Source organism: Rhincodon typus, chromosome 3 (genome assembly GCF_021869965.1).
Source record: "Rhincodon typus isolate 14 chromosome 3, sRhiTyp1.1, whole genome shotgun sequence".
Taxonomy (NCBI): Eukaryota; Metazoa; Chordata; class Chondrichthyes; order Orectolobiformes; family Rhincodontidae; genus Rhincodon; species Rhincodon typus.
Window position 1 is genome coordinate 93,735,505 of NC_063334.1, and position 20,962 is coordinate 93,756,466.

General features: G+C 41.0%; 1 protein-coding gene across 1 annotated transcript in view; it reads left to right on the plus strand.

Moving 5' to 3' along the window:
* Positions 1–11,152, plus strand: part of dhfr (dihydrofolate reductase) — a 35,826-nt gene extending 24,674 nt beyond the window's left edge. Inside the window, exons 5-6 of the mRNA XM_048595102.1 lie at positions 7,407–7,522; positions 10,561–11,152. Coding sequence (XP_048451059.1) covers positions 7,407–7,522; positions 10,561–10,645 — 201 coding nt within the window. The 3' untranslated portion in view covers positions 10,646–11,152. The remainder of the gene's footprint in view (positions 1–7,406; positions 7,523–10,560) is intronic.
* The last annotated feature ends 9,810 nt before the right edge of the window (positions 11,153–20,962 follow it).

Here is a 20,962-nt window from a genome sequence, read left to right on the forward strand (position 1 = left end):
GAAGACTAAATACAACACATCTACCGGTTCCCCTCTATTCATTCTGTTTGAGCCTTCCTCAAAAAACCCGAATAAATTAGTCAGACACAATACTCTTTTCATGAAACCATGTTGACTCTGCTTCATTAGATTATCACTTTCTAGTGTTCTGCCATTATTTCCCCAATAGATTAAATGAATAATTAACGTAATGACTTTTCAAACTGTCCAGCAACAAAGCTAACCAATAAAACATTGCTTGCCTTTATAGTTTAGCAAATTGAGACAGAGAGAGAAAAAAAGGGGGTGGCCATGGGTACCCACATGGACCCAAGCTATGCCTACCTCTTTGTAGGATACGTGGAACAGTCTCTCTTTCACAGCAACTTGTACAGTTGTACAGCCCCATCCCCCACCTCTTCCTCCGTTATATCGATGACTGTATCGGTGCCGCCTCGTGCTCCCACGAGGAGCTTGAACAGTTCATCTATTTTACTAACAGCTTCCACCCCAACCTTAAGTTCACCTGGACCATCTCTGATACCTCTCTCTCTTTTCGGACCTCTCTGTCTCCATCTCGGGCAACCACCTGGAAACCGATATCCATTTCAAGCCTACCAACTCCCACAGCTATCTAGAATACACCTCCTCTCACCCACCTTCCTGCAAGAATGCCGTCCCCTATTCCCAATTCCTTCGCCTCCACCGCATCTGCTCCCAAGATGAGGCATTCCACTCCCGGACATCCCAGATGTCCTCATTTTTCAAGGACCACAAACCCCCCCCCCCCCCCCCTGTGGTCAAAAACGCCCCCCACCGCCTCTCTCGCGTTTCCTGCACCTCAGCCCTCTCACCCCCTCCTCACAATAACAACAAAGACCAAATTCCCCTTGTCCTCACGTATCAACCTCCGGATTCAACGCATCATCTTCTGCCATCTGCAATCTGACTCCACTACCAAGGATATACTTCCCTCCCCACCCTTATCTGCCTTCCGGAGAGACCGCTCTCTCTGTGACTCCCTCATCCGCTCCACACTCCCCACGAGCCCCACCACCCCTGGCCCTTTTCCCTGCAACCACAGGAAGTGCTACACCTGCCCCTACACGTCCCCCCTCACCCCCATCCCAGGCTCCAAAAAAACCTTCCACATTAAACTGAAGTTCACCTGCACATCTGCTAATGTGGTATATTGTATCCGCTGTTCCCGATGTGGCCTCCTCTACATCGGGGAAACCAAGCGGAGGCTTGGAGACCGCTTTGTGGAACACCTACGGTTCATAACAAATGACTACACTTCACAGTCGCGAACCACTTCAACTGCCCCTCCCACTCCTTGGACGACATGTCCATCCTGGGCCGCCTCCAGTGCCACAACGATGCCACCCGAAGGCTGGAGGAACAGCACCTCATATTCCACTTGGGAACCCTGCAGCCCAATGGTCTCAATGTGGACTTCACAAGCTTCAAAATCTCCCCACCCAAGACCAGCGCATCTCCTTGACCTGTCTGTCTTTTCTCCCACCTATCTGCTCCTCCCACCTCACTGACCAAACCCCACCCCCACTTCCTACCTACTAGCCTCATCCCTGCCTCCTTGACCTGTCCATCTTCCGTCCTACCTACCCGCCCCTCCCTCCCAACTGACCAACCCCCATCCCAACTGCCCATCTACACTCACCTTTATTGGCTCCATCCCCGCCTCCTTGACCTGTCCATCTCCTCTCCATCTATCCGCTCCTCTATCCATGTTCCATCTGCCTCCCTGTCTTTCTCTTTATTTCAGAGTCCCCTTCCCCTCCCCCATTTCTGAAGAAGGGTCCAGACCTGAAACGTCAGCTTTCCTGCTCCTTTGATGCTGCTTGGCCTGCTGTGTTCATCCAGCTCCACACCTTGTTATCTCAGATTCTCCAGCATCGGCAGTTCCTACTATCTCGGAAAAAATCCAAGCCTTGATCACCAGGAATTGGTGGTGGTGATGTGGGGCCAGGGAGGCACACTGGAGCAAAGCAAAGGAGTTAGTTTTACTAACATTGATCATGGAACACCTTGAGAGTGCCTTTTAAGTGGAACCAGCCTCAATATCTGATACGAGAGGAGAAAAAAAAATGAATGCTCCAAGTGTAAAAGAAAATTCAGCTTGGAGTGCGGGATAATGATTTTTTTCTCAAATCATAAGTTGATTTGAAAACCCAAGGGAATTGATTCTAGTTAGTTTGAAAGCTGCGCGGAACTTAACCTGGTAAACTATTAATTCCTTTGGAATTAAAAACAGGAAGAACAAAGTTACAGAAAAGTTTGGCTGTCTGAGAGCGAGCCCTATTGATTTGACATTATTAGAGAATTAAAAGCGGTAGAATAATCTGAGATGTGAGTCAGAAAGAAGCGGTCACAAAGCGTGTAAATACTAGACTTCAGCTCTTTCAATGCCATTTCAAAGACACGTAGTGTGGGGGTTGAGAGGAAAAGGAGAAGAGGCAGCCTTTGAAGGCAACATAACTTCAACAGCTATTGTTCGTTGCACCAGAGTCCAATGTAGCAGAGTGTGCTATATCTCTGGTTGATGCATTTACTTTTACACTTGGATGACTGAATCAAGAGGCTGAAGGAGTTTGATTAGCTGTAGGAAATCATTCTCTCTTCTATTCTTCTTGCTTTATATAATGAAATTACCTTCTTTATTGAGAATAAATTGAACATTTTGTTACAATGCACAGAGAAAAATTCTTTTTCTGGAGTAAACCTTTTCCCTTGGTAAAGCCTTTGATCGAAAGACCTCCTCACTGTGGCAGCCCTTATTGCTATGTAGCCTGGGTCTCCTGCATTGATCTCCCACTCCCAAGATGCTGGTCTGTGATTTCAGTGTTGAGGCACCTGACACAGAAACCCATGAGACAGCTCTTCAATGGGCTGTTTGGAGTTCAATCCAACAGCTTTTCTGTTGCAGGCATTCGGGGTGTGTGTGTGTGGTTAAATCATCCCTGAAGACCACTTCACAGACTCAAAGAGCAGCAAATCTTGGCTGTGGAGTAAGTTACAAAGGTGAAAATATGAAGGCGAGGCACAGCATTGAGAATAATGGTGGTGATTTTAAAAAAAATCAAGTACAGACATCTGGACCTAGAAACCATTTCTCCTTCTTAAAAACAAATGGTGGAAATGTTCAGAGGTCTGGCACCAGCTGTAGGGGGAAGGAACAGTTCACGCAATAGATCTGCGACCCTTCACCAGACCTGAGTTCTGAGAATGTGAACGGGGTTTGGGGAGGCAATGCCACAAAAGGGAAAGGTTGTGATTGTGTGGCAGACAAGAGAAATTAAATGACAAACTGTTTCATGGTTCAAAAGTGAAAAGATGTGGTAATGGACCGAGAAGGGAAAAAAAACAAGAGGTAGGAATGGCAGGATCCCAAATGACGTTTCATTCCAAGAGCAAAGGAAATGGAGGGGAAAAGAACCAAAACCCGTTTCAGGGGTTACAATATAAAATTACTTAACAATGAGTCCAGAAGGCTGCAATGTTGAAAGATGAGGTGCTGTATTTCACACTTGTGTTTGTGCTTCATTGGAACACTTCAAGAGGCCAGGGGCAGAAAGAACTGAACAGAACCAAGGTGAATAATCAGGATGACTGGAAAGCTCGGGACCAGGTTCGCTGACTGAGTTTCCCTCCATCTCTGCATTTTTATCACAGACTTTTCTTTTTGTGACTTTGCATCTCAAATGCACCATGATTTGACAAACAAGATACCTTTCATACTTTTGAAATTATGGAATAATTATAGAATTTTTATTGGAATCAAAAATAGATTAAGTTTCTATTGTTGACTAATACCAGACCACATCATCTCATCAACTGAATAATGCACATCTTGCATCGGGTTAATTTTGTGGACATGTATGAAGGTGTGTGCAGGTAAAGGTTTTTAAGAAGGAGAAATGGTTTCTAGGTCCAGATGTCTGTACTTGGATTTTTTTTAATCGCCACCATTATTCTCAATGCTGTGCTTCGCCTTCATATTTTCACCTTTGTATTTTACTCCACAGCCAAGATTTGCTGCTCTTTGTGTCTGTGAAGTGGTCTTCAGGGATGATTTAACCACACAGACACACACCATCACACACACACACCATCACGCACACCCCGAATGCCTGCAACAGAAAAGCTGTTGGATTGAACTCCAAACAGCCCATTGAAGAGCTGTCTCATGGGTTTCTGTGTCAGGTGCCTCAACACTGAAATCACAGACCAGCATCTTGGGAGTGGGAGATCAATGCAGGAGACCCAGGCTACATAGCAATAAGGGCTGCCACAGTGAGGAGGTCTTTCGATATGTTTTACACAGAGTGCATGGTTGGAGGCAAACTGGGATGGCTTTCTTCCCATCCATGCTGCCATTTACCCCTGATTGAGGCATATGGGGGTTCCCTCTGTGCACCACCTGGTGGGCAAGCTGCCCTGGTTTTCATGCCAAGAAGGCGATGGGGACTGGTGGCAGGTTCAGGCCCTTTTAAATGTGCGTTAATTGACCAACTTTTAATTGACGATTTGGAGATGGTGAGCAAGAGCCAGGGATCTCATCTGTGCAGCATTATTTACCCTTTGTGTCACCTGCCCACATCCCCACCCAAGGGGACTAAAATCCTGCTCTATGTGTCCATTACCCTTTTGGGGTTGTTTTTGAAGTTGTATTTGCCTGCACTTCCACCCTGTGCAGAACAGGTTTAAAAGGCTGAATAGCCTACAACTGCTCCTATTTACCCTTATTGTACTAGTTCTTGCTTTGTGCCTCTTGGTATTTTAACTCGACCTCATTTTTATCAGTTCTTTTGATAACCTAGTTTGGGGAACTTTGAGCCTATTCTTCACAAACAATCCAACTCTTTTTTTTTTGATTTCCTGACATGTGAAGCACCATCTTTTTGATGATTGTGATCTCTCCAGCATTAGTATTCTTCCTTAATTCTTCATTATCAAACAATAATTGCCAAGTCACATAGCATCCTGACTTGCGTACATATCACTGTTGTACCCTCATAACCAACCTACCTATCTACATTGTTCATGACAAGGAATGCAATGGCTCAAACAATAGTACCCCCACCCACCACCAGTTTTCCAGGAATGCATGGAATCTGCAGTAAAAGCATTTTGCAAGCATCCCAAAGACTAAGTAAGCAATGGAAATTACAATGACTTGAAGAATACTGAGAAGTCCAAAGATGCAGAGGGACCTTGAAGTGCACAGCCACAGTCTTGGCAAAGTGGCTGGACAGATGGATGGCCACGAAGGCATATGTGAGACCTCCATTTATTACCTGAGGCATAGAATACAATACCTGGAGCTTTTCATCTAACATTATAGACACTCGTCGATTCACAGTAGTGCTACCTAATACATGCGCTCATGACATATAAAAAATGTCCTGCTATGTATTTAAAGTGCCATAATCTACCAGGCCACTGACCTAAAACTGGAAAATGACATTAGGCTGGATGGCTCCTTGTCAACTAGCAGTCATGGTGGGCTGCATTTTTTTTTCATTCATTCACAGGGTGAGGGCATCGTTGGCTAGGTAGCATTTATTGCCCATCCCTAATTGCCCAGAGGGCAGTTAAGAGTCAACCACTTTGCTGTAGGTCTGGAGTCACAGGTAGACCAGACCAGGTAAGGATGGCAGTTTCCTTCCCTATAGGACATTAGTGAACTGGATAGGTTTTTCCAACAATCAACAATGGATTCACAGTCATCGTTTGACTCTTAATTCCAAATATTTATTGAATTCAAATTCCACCATCTGCTGTGGCAGGATTTGAGCCTAGGTCCTGGGAACATTAACTGGGTCTCTGGATTAATAGTCCAGCAATAATACCACTAGGCCATCGCCTCCCCCTAATTTGCCTCCTTCCATGTTGTAAATTTCTGAGAAAATTGTTAAAAGCCTCACTGGCCCAGATGTCTAAGAGACTTATTACTGTTCCTTTGTTTCTGATGCGCTGTTTCTTGTTATTTGCAATGTCTACAATTTTGGTGACCTCTGCCAAGAATTTTTTATTTGATCACTTTGTCCAAGACCTAAGTTTGGTAAAACAAAAAAAAAAAGCTAGCATTTATATGGTACATTTTTTTTGTCTGAGCCTAAGGTTTTATCAGACAATGATATAATTTAAAAATATATTTATTGTTCTATAAGCCAATGCAGCAACTAATTAACGTGCATTGGGGTCCTACAAACATTAGATAAAAAGATGGTCAAGAAGACTGTGTTTGCTTGGAATAGGAATGTTCTCTAGAACGTGACATGTTGTGCCAGCTGAAAACAGAATCTTTGTTTCTAATCTCATTTGCATTTTATTTGTTGATTTATCCAGTGCATTTGACTGTAATTTCTATATATTAAGCATAATGAACAAATATTAATGTGATCTTGGCTCCTGTAGTCTCAGCTGTCATTCATTACAGGTTTGTTGCTCATTCTGAGAATTTTTTGTCACTCGGTGCTTGTATCATTTAATTAAACATAGTGGCTCCATATTCAGAACTATCAATTAGATTTGTTGGAAGTTTGGTAAAACTACATTGTCATTTGCTTCTGTGCACTGAGAGGTGGAAACTTCGTCAAAACCCTCTTCTTTAACCTCTAAAACTGCCTGGATTCAATTTCAAATGATGGATGAAAGTTTCAAAACAGAACCACTTAAGTATTTTCAATTAAATTGACAAGCTTTCTCTGAGCCTGCAAGGATGAGCAATTTTGGAGATAGCAGTGTCTGACTGGCTAGGGACAAGTTTGGCAGCATTTCCCTATTTTAAAAAAAATTACAAAAGCTTACACTATAATGAGCTAGATAAATCTGTTGGAGTGAACCCAAAAAATAAAGAAGATGCTTTGTCTCCAGCTATAAGCATAAAGTCACTCCAAACAAAACTCCAGGATGGTTGTCTTTCGAAAAAATTGATAGACAGTTACCAAGCTGTTTTGGAAAAGGAGAACCAGAGGAATGAGATTTTATTCTGGGTAAACTTTTATTTTGTGCAGCCTTATTTTAACTCTGTTGAAGACAATTGCGTTTGTGTATACAACTGTATCAGGAGTAGCTGTTCTACCAGAAGTAATACTGCCCAGAAAAAGGGTCACATTTTGATCCAGTTACGTGTATTTTTGCCGTTTTTGATCAGAGGTTTGAAAGCTGCGTGCAGTCGTAATGTTTTTCATCTTATCAAAAACACTTAACAGCCGATGATATATCTTAGATTTATTAGCCGCTTGGTTTCCTACAACACTGAACTGCACAGTAAGCTTCCACAATCAGTAATGTGCCAAAGAACAGATTCAGTTTTAATGATGATTGAAGGATGAAGACTGAAAGTTAATTATTGAGGCAAAACAGTGGTCAATGCTCATTTTGTAATTTCATTTCCCCAGGAGGCCATGGAAAGTCCAATGTCACATCGGCTTTTCATAACTCGTATCCTTCAGGACTTCGAAAGTGATACCTTCTTACCGGAGATCAATTTAAATCAATTCAAACTCCTTCCTACGTAAGTTATTCTGTTGCAAAACTCTGCTACTGAATTGTTTATAACAGACTTCTTTCTTAAATAAGGCAAATATCTAATTTTAGAAATTGCTGTTGGTGTGGTCTTCAGAAAATTACATTACAGAAATTCTGCAGAAAATTACGATCTCCACTTAAGACAATTGTATATTCAACCTGACCAGTTCAGTATTATAGTTATAAAAGTACAATGAATGATTTGAAGTTCAGTTTAAGATAGAAGTCACACTCGAGCTGAAGAAGCCTTTCTGCAGTTTACACCTTTTCAATCTGCCGATTTCCATACTTGCTAACAAATTTAATACCTGGGAAATGCTACAACACCAAATATTGTTGGGTGCATGTTTAATCACGCTCTGCTTCTTAACTAGGGTTCTTCAGATCAAATAAGAAAGTGGAGAACAGTCAGATGCTGGGCGAATGGGAAAGAGAGGGTTGTCTTATGATGAGAGGCAGTATAAATTGATAATCTCAGTGAAACGTACAAGATTGTGAAGGGATTTGACTAGGTAGACACTGTGAGATTGTGTCTCCTGGCTGGAGAGCCTAGAACCCCGGAGGATTGTGGGTAGACCATCATTGAATATGCTTAATGCTTAGATGGACAGATTTTTAGTCCCTCGGGGAATTGAGGAATATGGGGAGTGAACGGGAAAGTGCAGGTATAGACTAAGTTCAGTATTGAAGGCAGAGCTGTCTTGCCAGACAGAATACTCTTATTTCTTCTGTTCTTATGGGGTAGAGAGTGGGGAAATGGGTAGGGCTCAGCTTTCCTGCAGAGCTGGTGCAGCTGCACTGAGGGGAGTATTCCCTGAAGAAGTAAGTGAAACCATGGGGCTTCACTATGGATAACTAGCTCAAGAATGGAGTGAGGAAGGAACAGAAACTTATGAAAAAGGAAAATTTTTCAACTGAAGGTTTTAGTCGGTGAGATGCCTCACCAGTCGTGGTTATTGAGGGCAGAAGCGAAAACATTATTTAAAATGGAATAAATATATTAAAATAATCTGGAAGGAGGGGAATATGAGAGTGTTAGCAGTCAGGGTTAAATGGCTTTCGTCTATGCTATAACTTCTGTTTGATGAAAACCATTTCTATTAAGGTTGAAACCAGAAAGTGGAGTAGCAATGAAAACAAATGCTCAAGATCACAGCGGGTCAGGCAGCATCCGCAGAGATACAGCGAGCTAATGTTTTGTGTCTAGAGCTCTGATGAAGAGTCATGTAGTCTCAAAACGTTAACTTGCTCTCCCTCCATGGATGCTGCCTGACCCGCTGTGATTTGCAGCATATTTTGTTTTCAGTATAGGTTCTAGCATCTGCGGTAATTTGCTCCTACAGTGGAGTAATGTTGATGACCTGAGTTTAGAACAGTTAGCCCTGATCCATCTAGCCTCTGCCCATTTGTGCCTTCACTCAGTTTGGATCTGCCAGTTTGTACTGCCTGGTTTTAAAGTCTGACATACATTTACAGATTCGCTGTGATTGAAATTCTTAGTTCAGAGTTGTCACCTTTTGACCGTTGGCTAGTGCCTAAAGGAGAAAGTTATAGAGATCAGGCCTCATAGAATCCCTACAGTGTGGAAACAGGCCATTCAGCCCAACAAGTCCACACCGCCCCTCTGAAGAGCATCCCAACCAGAACCATTCCCCCACCCCTGCATTTCCCATGTGTAAACCACCTAACCTAAACATCCCTGGGCACTATGGGCAATTTAGCATGGCCAATCCACCTAGCCTGCACATCTTTGGACTGTGGGAAGAAACCGGGGCACCCAGAGGAAACCCACACAGACACGGGGAGAATGTGCAAGTTCCACACAGTCACCCGAGGGTGGAATCAAGCCTGGGTCCCTGGCACTGTGAGGCAGCAATGCTAAACACTGAGCCACTGTGCCGTCTGTTCAACATTACATTGACTGGGGAGCCTGACTGTACTTTGTGCAATCCTATTACTTAGGACAAACTTCAGTGGGTTAGAGAATTAATTTTTATTGTTGATAACATATCTGAACTTAACACCTATGGCATATCCATTATAGACTGTCAATGACAGGGGAAATCTAAGGTTTAATTAAACAATTTCAGAACATCTCAGAATAAAAGTTTTTGCCATCCCACATGCTAGTTTGTACTGCCTGGTTTTAAAGTCTGACATACATTTACAGATTCTCTGTGATTGAAATTCTTAGTTCAGAGTTGTCACCTTTTGACCGTTGGCTAGTGCCATCCCCCTATCTTTGATTTCCCATTGCCTGTTGACAGTAGTCTTCTGGGTCTTTGAACTTCTTGTTCTTTCCCATTTCTTTCTATCGTCTCCATTTGTGAGCTATACCTCGGGCTTCCAACTTTGATTGGAATTATTCCAGGAGAGTTTAATTATGTGACATGACCATGTGACATCTGATGTCATGATGTCAGGTCACATGACATATGCAACTTTTGCCTGTATTTACTTTATCAGTCGGGTCACCAGTTGTTGAGTGGTCTCGGTGCAGTTTCAAGTGTGAATGAGACTGCAGCACAGAAATTGGCTATGTTAGGATTATTTCTCATTGAATTGGCAGTCTCACTCGGAGTTCACAGGATAGTTACTGATAGCAATTGGAACAATGTCATGATGATACAGTAGAGGGAGAGTTATAGATTTCATTGCCATACCTGAGCAATGAGCACTCAGTGTTGATACAGAAGTGAAAATGTTCCCACCACCCTATGCTAACACTTTGAAAATAAAACTCAAATTAAGGAGTTGCTGTACTAAAACAAAACTGATTCCCCAAATTCAGAAAAGAACCTAAGAGGTAACCTTGATCAATTTTTTTCTGAGACGTAATTTGTTCTGGTATAGGTTGAGTCTCTTAGACAGGAACAATTGTACTGCTTTGTTTGCATGAATTAAGGTTATAGACCAGCTGTGAATGGGTAGTTTGTTTCCCTTTCAAATGTACAGTTTCTTTTTATTTTGTAAAGCCTGAAATTGTCATAAATCAGCCTGAATTATGTTTGTGCTTTTACACAGATTCCCTGATGTTCCTACTGATGTTCAGGAAGACAATGGGATCCAGTATAAATTTGAGGTGTATGAAAGGATCACACAAGCATAGCTTAAGGAAGCTCCAGATATGGGTTTTTTTTGTATTGTTTCTGAAATGTCTAAAGCTCTAACTATGTGATTTGACCTTCACAATGGAATGTATTTATAATGAAGAATCTCAATGAAGTAGTTCATCAGTCTGAAGAGAACTGTGGTAATGATAACCATCATCGGATCCCATAACATAAACAGCCTGGGAAGCACCATTCGAAACCCACCTGATGTAGGTGTGGCTGAACTAACACTGAAAATACTCAATACCACCGAAATAAAGCAGTGTGCTTGATCTGAGTACCAAACCTCAAGGGCAGCAGGAACGTGGGAATATCACCTCAAGTTCCAATGGATCAGATTAAATTCCATCCCTCGTTTAGGAAGCAAGCTTTTGGAATATTTGGGAATACGGCAGCCATGGTTAGCAAATGAGTCATTGTGCTATGAAATGTATTTTGCAAAATGAGTTACTGGATGTAATTATTGGGTAAATCATTGATGATAAAGACATTGGAGGCCTCTACCTGTTGTGTATTTTGTTATTAGGATAGACAATACTGCAAGGTCATGTTTGTTATCAATCATAGTTTCATAGAAAGTGGTGGTGGGCATTCTCTTTTCACTGCTGTACCTCTTGTGGTGATGGTATTACAGGTAATGTATTGGCATGGATAGAGGATTGGTTGACCAGTAGAAAGCAAAGAGTAGGGGTAAATGGGTGTTTTTCAGGTTGGCGATAAGTGGCTAGTGGTGTGCCTCAGGGATCAGTGTTGGGACCACAATTGTTTACAATTTACATAGGTGATTTGGCGCTGGGGACTAAGTGTGATGTGTCAAAATTTGCAGATGATACTAAGATGAGTGGTAGAGTAAAGTGTGCAGAAGACACAAAGTCTGCAGAGGGATATAGATAGTCTAAGTGAGTGAGCAAATGTCTGGCAGATGGAGTACAATGTTGATAAGTGTGAGGTCATCCATTTTGGTAGGAATAACAGCAAAATGGACTATGTTTTAAATGGTAAAAAATTGCAACACGCTGCTGTGCAGAGGGACTTGGGTGTCCTTGTGCATGAATCGCTAAAAGTAGAATTGCAGGTACAGCAGGTAATTAAAAAGGCAAATGGAATTTTGTCTGCCATTGCTGAAGGGATGGAGTTTAAAAACAGGGAGGCTATGCTGCAGCTGTATAGGATCCTGGTGAGGCCATACCTGGAGTACTGTGTGCAGTTTTGGTCTCCTTACTTGAGAAGAGATATACTAGCACTGGAGGGGGTGCAGAGGAGATTCACTCGGTTGATTCCAGAGTTGAGAGGGTTGGATTATGAGGAGAGACTGAGTAGACTGGGAATATACTCATTGGACTTCAGAAGAATGACGGGAGATCTTATAGAAACATATAAGATTATGAAGGGAATAGATAAGGTGGAGGCAGGGAGGTTGTTTCCGCTAGCAGGTGAAACTAGGACTAGAGGGCATTGCCTCAAAATAAAGGGAAGCAGATGTAGGACTGAGGTCAGGAGGAACTTCTTCACTCAAAGGGTTGTGAACCTGTGGAATTCCCTGCCCAGTGAAGCGGTTGAAGCTACCTCGCTGAATGTTTTTAAGGCAAGGCTAGATAAATTTTTGAACAGTAAAGGAATTAAGGGTTATGGCAAGTGGGCGGGTAAGTGGAGCTGAGTCTCAAAAAGATCAGCCATGATCTTATTAAATGGTGGGGCAGGCTCGAGGGGCCAGATGGCCTACTCCTGCTCCAAGTTCTTATGTTCTTATGGTACAGTGCTATCAGGTAGACAGTTCCAAATTATTGAGTTTCCCTCCTTTACAGCAGTGACTAACAGTTTGTGATATTCTGAGGACACAAAAGTGTAATTATAATTCATTTCTTTCTTTCAGTTTTTTGGCATTTAATTTTATTTTCTCACATCATCACCCTTATTGGCTCTCTACTGGTGACTGCTGGATTCAGGGCTAGGACTTCTAGAACTGGGGTTCAGGTGCCACTTTGGTTAAGATACAGAGCCCTTCTGTTTTCACAACAGAACAGTCCACAGTCTCGGAATTCCAGCATGTGGTTGTGATTTTAACCCTAACCAGGAATTTGTATAGATGAAGCACAATTTTTGCTGCTTTGAAATATTAATGCTTTAAATATAAATGGTATTGTTCCATTAACCTCTTTTGATTGTTTTCCGTACTTCATCATGACACTTTAATTATATATATGGAACAGCCCACACCCCTATCACTCCAAATTTCCAGCCAAATTCCGAACCAGATCAATAATTTACCTTCAATTAAATCACTTCTACTTTTGTCAGCCTCTTTATGAGAGAGTTTTGCAACACCATCTAAATGTATAAATAATCTAAACATATAAATAATATCCCCTATCAACTCATTTCTGTTCAGTTAGTTCACAGGCATGGAAGCTCACCACAGTCTTGTCAACTGCACATCCTCTTCCAGGTAGGAATTGCAGGATGTTTCTTGTATCGTGGATTATTAAGTGCGTTGGAAGAACCAGCAGCAGGTGGAGTCACTGCCGTGCATCCTGGAATAACAAATTTCTACCCTTTGGCAGATTCTGACTTTTGCTGTAAAATCTCACATTTTAAGAATCCATTTGCAGTCTCCATACCAGAGGGTTTTTTTTTTTTGAAATTGCAGTCGTGAAAACTTCAGCCGTGAGAACAGGAATTCCCTGCAGATTTGCGGTTGAAGGAGCAGTCAGCGTGGGAGAGGCAGAGCAGCTCCTCCAATCTCAGATTCTTCCTGTCTCCCATGCTTCCTGCTCCTCCAATGACAGAGCCTGTTTGGACGGGCAGTTGAGGGGAAGAGAAAGGGAGGCCATGTTTGACAGAGCTGGAGCAACTATTCTAGGTGATGGGAACTTGAGAAAGGCAAATTAAGGGTGACCGGCAACAATGGCTATAATATTTGATAAAGAAAAATGTCTAGCAAATACTAGTTGTAAATCTTTTTGAATTACCACAGGCAACATGGTGGCTTAGTGCTTAGCACTGCTGCCTCATAGAGCCAGGGACCTGGGTTCATTTCCACCCTCTGGTGGGGCTGCCTGTGTGGAGTTTGCATGTTCTCCCTGTGTCTGCATGGGTTTCACTAGTGCCCTGTATGACTGAAACATAATATTCTTACTTGTATATCAATTGTTCTCCTAATAAAGCCTAGCATCCCATTGGCCTTTCTGATAATGTGCTAACATATTTACATTTCTCTGTTAAATTATATCTGCAATGTGACTATCCATTTTACAAGTCTGTTCACTAACAGCCAGTTGTGTGGACTACACTCTCTTCATTTCATTCCTACTTGTCTGATCAAAGCCAGAGAATCACCTGCAATGGATCATCCTCATGCTCCCACACTGTTACCATTGGTGACCCCAAGGATCTATTTTTAAATTACATATGGTCCTCTGAAAGCGTTTTCTGAAAGAATAGATCCAGATTTTCCCATTGGAGGTGAAAGGTGAAGAGGTTTCAATTATGATTTGTGAAACTGGATGCGCATGCTATTTTGATCAAGGTAGGGAGTTATTTAATTAAGGGACAGTTTGATAAAACAAAGAACAAAGAAGAACAAGGTCTGACGATCTGCATCTTGTGATTGATTTTAACACCAATTGCTATGGCTGCCATTTACACATCGATGTTTTGGAACACAGGTTGGCAAAGTTATTTTATTTTTCTGTGGGGTGTGGACTCTGCTGGCAAGGCCAACATTTGTTGCCTGCTCCTAATGCCATTGAGGCCTTTCCTCTGGGCTATTTTAGAGGGCATTTAAGAGTCAATCAAATTTCTGTGTATCTGGAGTAATGAGTAGATCAGACCAGGTCACGATGACAGATTTCCTTCCTAAAGGACATTAGCACATCTGATAGATTTTTATGACAATCTACAGTGGTTACATGGTCACCATTTGACCAGCTTTTTTTAACTTTCTACTTTTAATTTTTTTTCTTTTTATGAGTTAACATTTCCCATAGTTTGAATAGCAATGAGAGACCTGAGCCCCAGGACAGAGCAGACTAGCGATGCATTCTTTAAGATCAGGGGGTAGGCCCCACCTCTTCTATGCTCAGCCTCCAGTTCCACTTTGAACTGTGCCTTGTCACATAAACATACAACTGACTCTGTCCACATCTCCACTGAGCTGGAGTGATTCCCAACGGCTGTTAAGTCTGACCTTCCTGCTAAAAATTTAAAAACATACAAGAATGAGCTCATAGTAAGTCCCTAATGATGTTAAGTACTTCATTAACAGTGTGGACCTGATCCGAGGCCTGGTCCCTCCCTTTCCCTCAGGAAAGTGGTAGGGCAGGACTTCCAGCTGAGCAATCCTCTCATTTTTTTGGTATCGTGCTTCAATTCCTGTTTCGTCAGGGCCATGAAACTTCACTCAAAATTTCAATTTGTCATATGTATGCTGACAATATCCAGCTGTACACCACCACTATTTCTCTCAATTCTTCCAATGTCTATAGATTGTCAAACTGCTTGCCTGACATCAAATACTCAATTAACTGAAAATTCCTTCAAAACTAGGAATTGGGAATATGTATAGCTTCCATTCTCATAACAAACTTTATTTCTGAGCCATTCTCTGTCAACTATCTAAAGCTGAATGAATTGGTTCACAATCTTGATCCTGAGATGAGCTCTGACCACATTTCTGCACCATCACTCAGGTCCTCACTTTACATCCATAACATCACTGGACTCCACCCCTACCTCAGCTTAGCTTTTTTTTTAGCCATTCATAGGGTCTGGGCGTCACTGGCTAAGCCAGCATTTACTGACCATCCCATGTTACTGTGGGTCTGGAGTCACATGCAGGCCAGACCAGGTGCGGATGGCAGTTTTCTTCCCTAAAGAGTATTAGTAAACTAAATGAGATTTTCCGATAATTGGCAATACTTGCACGGTCATCATTAGACTCTCAATTTCAGACTGTTTTACTGCGTTCAAATTCCACCATCTGCCCTGGCAGGATTCAAACCCAGGTCCCAGAACATTACCTGGGTTTCTGGATTGATAGCCTAGTGATGATAACACCAGGCCATAGTCTCTCCTTTCACCTGCTCATGACAACCTCATTCATGGCTTTGTTACCTCTAAATTTGAGTAATCCAGTGAATTTCTAGCTGGTCTGCCATGCTTTACCCTCCACAACTTTGAGAACATCCAAATTCTGTGTGTTCTAACTCACAAAAAAAATGTTCATTGCTTCTTGGTTAAGCAATACCTTAAATTTTAAATTATCATCATTGTTTTCAACTCCCTCAATGCCCTTGCCCCTCCCTATAGCTGTAACCCTCCAGGTTATCTGTACTCCTAAAATTCTGGTCTCTTGAATATCCCCAGTATTAATGACTGTACCATTGGTAGTCATGACTTCAGCTGCCAAATGCTGTGCTCTGAAATACCCTCCTTAACCTCACCACCATCTAGCTCTCTTTCTTCCTCTAAGACGCTCCATGAAACTTATATCTTTGACCAAGTCCTCGGTTCTCTTTCCCGAGATATACATCTGTGACTTGGTGTCCACATTTTGCATTAAAATGTTCATGTAGGCACTTGTGACATTTTACTACACTAAAGAAGCTATATAAATGCAAGTTGTTGTCTTGATCATCTTGAAGTTTATTACTGTTCTCTTCACTGAATACATTGTCTAACCTGCAAGATTTAAAACTATGGCCAGTACACCAGACCCAGGTCATTGATATATGTCAAACAAAGCAGTGGTGTTGATACCAAACCCTGAGGGACACTGTTGTCCAAACAACAACTGCTCACCACAATATGATTTATTTTCCTTAGCCAATGTTATATGCATGCAGCCACTACACCTTTAATCCCATGACCATCAATTCTGCTGGGAAGATGAATGTTTGCAGAGTGCAGTTGTATGGGAAATGATCTATCCAGTGGAAGGATTTAGTACTTTAATATTGGTTGCTGTGCAGAAAGGGTTCTTAGGTTTCCCATTTACTGTGTATATGTTCACTCCGATAACCTGCTGCACTACAAGAGGCACAGGGTAAAGGCCATCAGCTAGTCCATGAGGGCATTGTGAAACAGAGAGAAGTGTAAAACCATGCAACAAAAAAAGTAATAAAGCTTGTCAAACTGTGGAAAATAGAGTATTTTTAATATCATTTTCTAAATGTCAAATCTTATTATCAGTTGGTGCTTGGAGGAAAAGAAATAATATAAAAAAACTTTCTGTGGATAGTGGTTCTTTAATCTATTTTGCTCAATTTCATGCAAGTTTCTTTAAATATCCTTGTGCTTATTTTTTGCATTCTTATGACCCATTTTAAAATAAACAGGTAAAGACTATTAAAACAGCACAGGATAGATTTTAAGATAATCCATGTGTTAGAAATAGTGCAATTCATAAATTAAAACATCAAACTGAATAACAAGCAAATATTTCTCTCTGTTTCTCTCACAGATATGGTTAACATTTAAGTAAGTCAAATTGGTTCATATTTCTGCATATGTCGATGGTTCACCTTTCTGAGAATGTAGTACACATGTTGATACTTGTATGTGCCTCAATGTCATTTATGTTTATTTATGCATATGCGGTCCATCTTTGTACATTTACACTTATGTGCATAAATGTGCTTAATAGTTGCTGAGACGCATTACTCATTTACACTGACTTCAAACATAAAATAAAACGGAGAATTCATCTGCCAGACACAATATCCCTATGGAGCATTTCTAACAATCACAGATTGGGTTGAAGTGTATAATTTTTGAGACAAAAAGAATCTACTGAATTATTTTCTGAAATGTTTGGATCTTTTCCTGTTTATTTTATTCAAAATGCCCACAACATCAATTTCATTTTGATAATGCACTTCAGCTTCCATATCAGTTCCTGTGTAATCCAGCGTTTCCAACTCAGCTAACAACTTTGTTATAGAATATACATATTCAATTTTAGATCACTCACATCATGAACGAAATGCTTTAGTCTTCCTAAATTACAAGAAAAATAGCCTTGTAACCAATGACAACTGCACTGATATAAAAGATTGTGTCATATTCTTCAGAAATGTTCCCCGAAGTGAATAAATTGCTGGGTTCATTTAACAATTCAAATTAAATCAACATCATACCTCTTTATTCATTCATTGCTTCTATCAGCTTTTTTTTTTGCAATTAACTTATTGAAATAACACTTTAAAAGAAGAATCTATTCATCTTAGTTTACAGGAACAATAGATTCACTTCATGTATACCAGGTTGAATTTTTTAGTTTCCCATGAGTGTATTTGGCAGGTGAATGCAAAATTCATGTGGCCTTCCCACTGCCTGTCCATAGGCTGCCCCACCTTGTCCTCCATTTTAGACACTGGAGTGGTATTGGGCTACCTGCCTGCTCCTGAACATTTTGAGGCCCTTAAGTGGCCAATTAATAACTTAAGGGTCTCATTCTGTCACCGCTGGTATTTAACCCATGCCAGAGGGAGGTCTACACAATGTGGGAACCCGACAGCTGGTCTGGTGTCAGACAAGCAAAGCTGGGTAATATCCCTTGGGAGCTCCCTCAGCAACCAAACTTGCCAACCAATCAGCACCTTTTCTTCAAATAGTACAAATTGCTGTTCCCTTTGAAATTTTGCATTCTTGCATCTGTCCTGATGAACACAAAAACAAAATATTTTGTCAGCATGTCTCTTTTTCAGTGCTATTAAAATATATTTGTTTCTCCATTCTTAGCATATATGCCTTTAAATTGTGTGCCCTACACAGCCAAAGGATGAATGGATAATGTTTGTCATTTACTTTAGCAACTGGGAGCCAGTTACATGGGATTTTGCAGTGCCTATTATATCTCTTGTTTTTTGTAGTTTATATTAATAATTTAAACTCAAATGTAGAGTGCATGATAAAGCAATTTGCAGATGTTGAAAAGAATTGGTTGTGTGGTTATCTGCAAGGAAAGAAGCTTTAGAGTGCAGGAAAGTATAGATAGTCTGGTCTGCTGGAGAGGAAGACATAATGGAACTCAGTTTTGAGAATTGCAAAATAAAATATTTTGGGAGGTACAACAGGGGAATACACAGTAAATGGGAAGATGCTGAGTAGCGTGCAGAAATAGAATGATAAGTGTCTATCCACAAGTCACAAAAGGTAGCAGAATAGGTCAATAAGTTAACTAAGAAGGTATTTGGACATTCTTTATTAGCTGAAGTATAGAACGTAAGAATGAAAAGGACATATTGGAACTGTGTACAAAAACAGGTAGACCGCAGTTTGTGCATTGCCTGTATTTCTGGTCACCACATTACGGCAAAAAAGTGAATACACTTGCAGCAGGTGCAACGGTGATTTTGAGGATATTGCCAGAACCGTAAACATCTAGCTATGAGGAAGGATTGGATAGACAGTGGTTATTTTCTTTGGTACACAGGACACTGACAGATGACTTGCATGATGTGCGTAAGGGCTCTAGATGGAAGAAATAGAGATGGCCTGTTTTTCCTTAATAGAAAAAGGGTCAAAAACCAGCATAGATTTAACATAATTTTGTAGAAGTATTAGGAGAAGAAAGATTAACTTTATTTTCATCCATTTGGGGTTTGGGACCTGGAACTCACTGCCTGAAAGCATGCTAGAAGCAAAAGCTCTCACCACGATTGAAAAATTATATGATGTTCACTTGATGAGCTGCAATTTGCAGGATTACAGATCTAATACAAAACAGTCAGATTGTTCTTCATTAATTACACCTATAGAATGAACTACATGACCCCCGGTCCAGTAAAGTTTATAGGATTTATATGATTTCTAAACTCTCGCTATCCGTGCTTAAAGTGTGTAAGTATAAAACTTTGATTTACTCATTGATAATTAGAATCTCATCTCAAAATAATTTCAAGAATGTGTGGAAATGGGCTACATGCTTCCTGCATTAAGAACAGTGCTTTTCTCGCAAAGAGCTGACTTAACAGACTGAAAATGGTGATCCATACCACTTTTTTGGATATTACACCAATCTCTGACTGAAATTATTGTTGGAGACCAACAGACTCCCCCATATCCCACTACCCCAAAGGATTTCAGGGCTTACATGTTGGGTACACACTTTGCCAGTAATACTTTGTTTCCATACATGAGGTAATGAATAGCTGCAAACTACAATGTGATTGCATGAATAGTTTAAACCTACCATTTCCAATGATTAACTTAGCTCGTATGCTGCCTGTGCTCAACGTTAACCTATTTTCTAATTAACCTGTTCAGAGATGTTATTACACACCTCTGGAGTAGGTGAGACTTGAAGCCAGGTCTCCTAGCTCAAAGGTAGGGATACTACCAATGCACCACAAAAGCCCTAGTTGTGCTGAACTACAAAGCCTCAGAACTTCAGGTTTGAAATAACATCACAAAGGCCAGTATCCTGTCACCAAGTCATCCTTTATTTACACGTGCAATGTACACAACACTGATCCAGCTAGCTCAGAACTGGCTCTTAGAGTGAACAGAACCTCTGACACTCCTTTTCTTATTTGTCAGCCAGGGCTCCCTGATTGGCTCCCAGGTTAACAGCCCCATTCAGGGAACTCATATTTTGTAAAGTTCACCTGGCTGACCTCGTTCCAATCACAACAAAGTTTACTATTTGAACTGAGTTCACTGGTCATGGCTGGGCAGTAATGAAATCCCATGACTGACCACAGGAAGCAGGACGAATCTGTCACCTGCTCCCTTGTATAAGTTGGTTTTTGATAGATCTTTCTGAAGAATGCTGCAAGGATCCTGAGAGATAGCATAGGTGCAAAATCCCTCACAGGTTAGCAAGGAAATTAGAAGTTTCCCTGAAGTTAAAGATGCTTATACAAACTATTACTAAATCATCAAAGCATCCACTTTCAAAAAATAAAGAGATTCATCAAAGTTAGGTAATGCCATAGGTAAATAGCATTTCCTAGGAGTCATCATTTGCAACCACTCTTCAATATTTATTTATAGCTCATAAAATATAAAAGTGCCATTATCTTGCAACTGGAAAATGACAAGGAGTAGGATAGTAACTCTTTCCATTACCCATGGACTTAAGTACCACTTCTTAATCAAGGTTGGTGAAGCATGCATGAGATCACAGGAAATTTCTCCTTGCCTGCTGACATCCAGTGCAATTTCTCTAATGATGTGTGAAATCATACCATCTGATATTAATAACAAACACATTAAAATGTTTAATGCCACTTTAGTTTTCAAATTCCATTTCTAAAAGCATTAACAAATTTATTATTCATGTCACCACCCATAACTTTACCCTGCAAAAT